At 41.7% G+C, this 3,739-nt stretch overlaps 1 protein-coding gene across 1 annotated transcript; it reads right to left on the reverse strand.

The window, feature by feature from the left end:
- Positions 1-538: 538 nt before the first annotated feature.
- LOC105041211 (uncharacterized) lies at positions 539-3,207 on the reverse strand. Its single transcript, XM_010918074.4, has 6 exons — positions 2,892-3,207; positions 2,457-2,818; positions 2,045-2,380; positions 1,573-1,947; positions 1,261-1,466; positions 539-1,162 (listed from the first exon to the last, which is right to left on the reverse strand). The coding sequence occupies exons 1-6, from the start codon at positions 3,122-3,124 to the stop codon at positions 917-919; spliced, it is 1,758 nt and encodes a 585-aa protein (XP_010916376.2). The 5' UTR covers positions 3,125-3,207; the 3' UTR covers positions 539-916.
- Positions 3,208-3,739: the final 532 nt, after the last annotated feature.

Below are 3,739 nucleotides of genomic sequence, written 5' to 3' on the forward strand. Positions count from 1 at the left end.
GCTAATATGGATCCCCCACTTCTTCACGTAATATTGCAGTAACTTGATTAGTAGCTAATGATCATGATCAAGAATCTAATGACCTAGCCTAGAAAAATCAATAAACATCTCCAAATTCTATAAAAATTAACTTGTACTCTACTAAGAATAGTTCTGCAGTTAAATAAGTTGCTGAAGACTAATAGGTTAAGCATGTGCACGGTACGTTGCTGACCTCCAACCGGATTTGAGACGGGACATCAACTAGCGGCGGGACAGAGAACCTTCTTTTTTTCTTTTTTTTTGGATGTAAATGGGAACTAAGAGAACTTCTTAAACTAACTCCTTTCCTTTCGTCTTAAACATGATGTCCCATGGATATGTTTAATTAAGATTGGAGGGGCATATATTTTGACTAATGCAAAGGTTGTGCAAAATACTTGTGATGACGTATGAGCCCCAGTCACCAAATTATTTACAAAGTCATTCCATATTGTATATAGACTCTTGATTTGCCATTTGCCTTCAACTCTTTTGATCCAAAACCCATTTTCAGGGACCATTACCAAATCTCCCTTATAAGACAAAAGAATGCTGGAGTTGCGCTTTGTCTCTATCTCTACTCCTTCCACTCTCATGCCTTTCACTTTTCTTCACTTAGCTTTGTCTTTCAATGTTCATGAAGAAATCACAGACGTTTCACCTTTTTATACCCGACATGGCTTCCAAATCCTCGAAATCCATGTCATCACATGCAACCATGTTTAGATGTTGCCTCTCAGTTTTCCGTATCTTTACGGTGCTTTATATTTACAGAGAAGGTTGGAATTCTTGTCCTCATATCCAAGAAATTTTTATTTGGTACATATCATATCCAAGTACTTTATCCAGTCATCAAGCAACCTAAAAAGGTAAAGTAGATTATACAAGGGAAGAGTCAGTTAACGGGGAAAAAAAGTGGGGAGGAGTCTCTTTGTATTTTCCCATTCCAAACTCTCACTTTGCTCATCTTCTCATGGCACCAATGCAGCTGCTCCTCGCTGATGTCAGGCATCCTTAAAACCCTTGACACAACCTTCATGTCTATTAGCCCCATCAGAATCTCCATCCCCTCTTCCTCCTTTGTCTTCCCTTTCTTCTGACATCTCCACTGCCTCCCAAGTTCTTTGAGCCTCATCTTTTTCTGAAGATATATATCATGTTAAGAGCAATATGACACTACAAATAAAAGATAAGCGAAAAAAGCGAAATGGTAGAACTTAAATAGGCAGCGCAACTAACCTTTTTATTAGCTTTCTTGAGCAAATGAAGAAGAGTTGGATCAACCGAACTTAATTGGTTCTTTATGAGTGATCTCAACATTTGGCAGCAGCTTTCCTTATCGGCCTTGAGAAAATTCATGAAGGTCCGGATCGCATGTTCCAAAATAATTAAAAATTCAGTAGATGAAATCATATCTTCTTTGCCTTCGTCAGCCTGATCCGAATCTTTTTATCAAACAATTGAAATAGCACCAAGGAAGTAAGATCAAGCATAATTTATGATGAAATAAAAGCATTGCAGCTATAGAGTAGGACTTGGAAGTTATGGCACCTTTGAATTCTGGAACTTGGAGCAACTTTGGAGAGTAACTCCTCACCCGGGCATAGACTTCAGGCCTTCTACCATGCTCATAAGGCTCATTTTCTATGAATCGTTGCAGCAAGACCTCAAACTGCTGGAACTGCTGAGCAATTCGTGCAGGAAAGCAGTAATCTTCCATGTCTCGATCGGAATTCGCTGGACCGAAGTTGGTGTAATTCCAATTAAGAGCTTCCCACGTCAAACAGATCTGAGCCACATAAGCGCTCTCCAATTCCAAGTATGGATCCATATCTCTCATCGATGAGTTTTTACTTTTCATGAATAATTTGCGAACTATCCTTCGGGAAATTGATCTTGATTGGTACTTTATGGACCTCAGTAATTCTGAAAGCAAATGCTTACACTAAGCCAAATTGAGACTGGAAAAAAAAAAAAGAGAGGGGGGTGTTGGGGAATTAGCAAGGAGGATATATTGAAGAACCTGATTCTCTGAGCTTTCGTGAACTGATTCGGTCGAAGAACATCATCTCCTCGTCATACTTGTGGAAGAGTGCATACGATTCCCAGTTGGAAGAGCTCCTCCAGGATGAAGAGGAGAAGGGATATTCTGTCTCCGAATCTCTGAGGATTGCAGAGCTTCTCCATTCAATAGAGCTTTTGGACGTGGACTCGCCAGAATTTTCGTTACCATGATGGATTTCCTCGAGCCGAAAATTTCTGCTATCTGAGTGAGAGCTGTTGACCACAGAGAATGTCTCATCCTCCCAAAAATTCTTCTCTTCATGAGTCCGATGAGCTTCTATTTCGTGACAAACATCTATCAACAGCACCGGCAATGTCAGCACAAGAGGGAGTCGAATCGTAACATTTACAACTCGGACTAGAAGGATTACCTTCACAAGCAACATCTTCTTCAGACGCCGATATGATTGGGCTGGCTCCGGAGCAATCCGAAGGTGTTAGGACTTCAGTGATCAGATCATCACCGTACTCGATTCCAAGCTTGTCATGGCCAAGATTCTCTGACAGAGAACCGTGCTGGGATTCCGAGACAGAGCTATCCTCTCCTTCCAAGGAATGCTGCTCATTGGAATCTTTTGCTTGCTCGGTAAGTAGGGAATCCTTGACGCCGCTTGCCCTGTAGAAGAACGGTAGATCTTCTCTGCAAACCACGTCGGCGACATCCTTCTCGGAGTAGCCGTCCGAGGTTGACACGGTCTTGTTCTCATGTTGAAAAGCACTGAGCTGAACATCCCTGCATTAAAAGTAGTTGGTAAGTTGGTTAGATAGATAGAGGGAGGGAGGGAGAGAGAGAGAGAGAGAGTTACCCTTGGTGTTTGGAGATGGCTCTATTATGGAGAAAGGTGAAGAGCTTGGTGAGGAGGAAGGAAGAGAGGTGGATGAGGAGTAGCAAGAAGCTAAGAGAGATGGAGGCATGGAGGAGAAACATCACACCCTCTTCCTTCTGGCAAGGGAAGGTGGTTTGGCCATGGCAAGGAAGGGAGGATACTGGGTGACTGGGATTCTCCAGGCCAAGCACCGCGAGAAGGTTCTGGGGCATTTATGATGGAAGGAGGAGGAGGTGGTTTTGCTTTTGAACACTTGCTAGGGACTACGATGGCTGCTTTATCTAAGCAAAGTTGGATGATATGGAGTTAGTTGCCAGCCGGCTCTCAAAACGAGATTAGGACGATGGCCTCTAAAGCAGAGATATTAGGGATGCCAATGGGTCCCAATCTGATTTTTGAGGGCCAAAATAAAATCGACATGTCTTGGTTTCTGGTTCAAGTGACTTGACCCAAAAGCAAGTTGGTATGCCCGGATATAAAGCGTGTCTGTTTCGTATGCTTTAGGAGGCTTGTCTGTTTTGGGAGTTTGTAAGAAGATGGGTCAAAACAGAGCCTAAAGAACGTTTACTGTATGCTATTGCTAAATGTGGTTTAGTTTATTCTCAAGTAATGCTTCTTATTGTTTTTCTTTTTTTTCCAATAACAAACTTAGCCTGGGAAAGTGCCGATTTGTTAAAACCGAATCTTAAGAGTATCCAAAATGATGTTTCGATTAATATTGGAATTGCAAGCTCATGAGCTTATAACTGTGAATTCAACTTGTTTAGATCTTTATGCAATCAGGCTTTTAGTTTTATCCCTATGCATGCATTAGTAGGATCAAAACT

Source organism: Elaeis guineensis, chromosome 3, assembly GCF_000442705.2.
Source record: "Elaeis guineensis isolate ETL-2024a chromosome 3, EG11, whole genome shotgun sequence".
Taxonomy (NCBI): domain Eukaryota; kingdom Viridiplantae; phylum Streptophyta; class Magnoliopsida; order Arecales; family Arecaceae; genus Elaeis; species Elaeis guineensis.

Excerpts from the sequence above, each read along its gene's own strand:
- LOC105041211 (XM_010918074.4), bottom strand. The coding sequence starts at position 3,124 with ATGCCCCAGAACCTTCTCGCGGTGCTTGGCCTGGAGAATCCCAGTCAC. Across the intron at positions 2,819-2,891 it reads GCCATCTCCAAACACCAAGG|GGATGTTCAGCTCAGTGCTT; the intron begins GTAACTCTCTCT and ends CTTTTAATGCAG. Across the intron at positions 1,948-2,044 it reads ACGAAAGCTCAGAGAATCAG|AATTACTGAGGTCCATAAAG; the intron begins GTTCTTCAATAT and ends ATTTGCTTTCAG.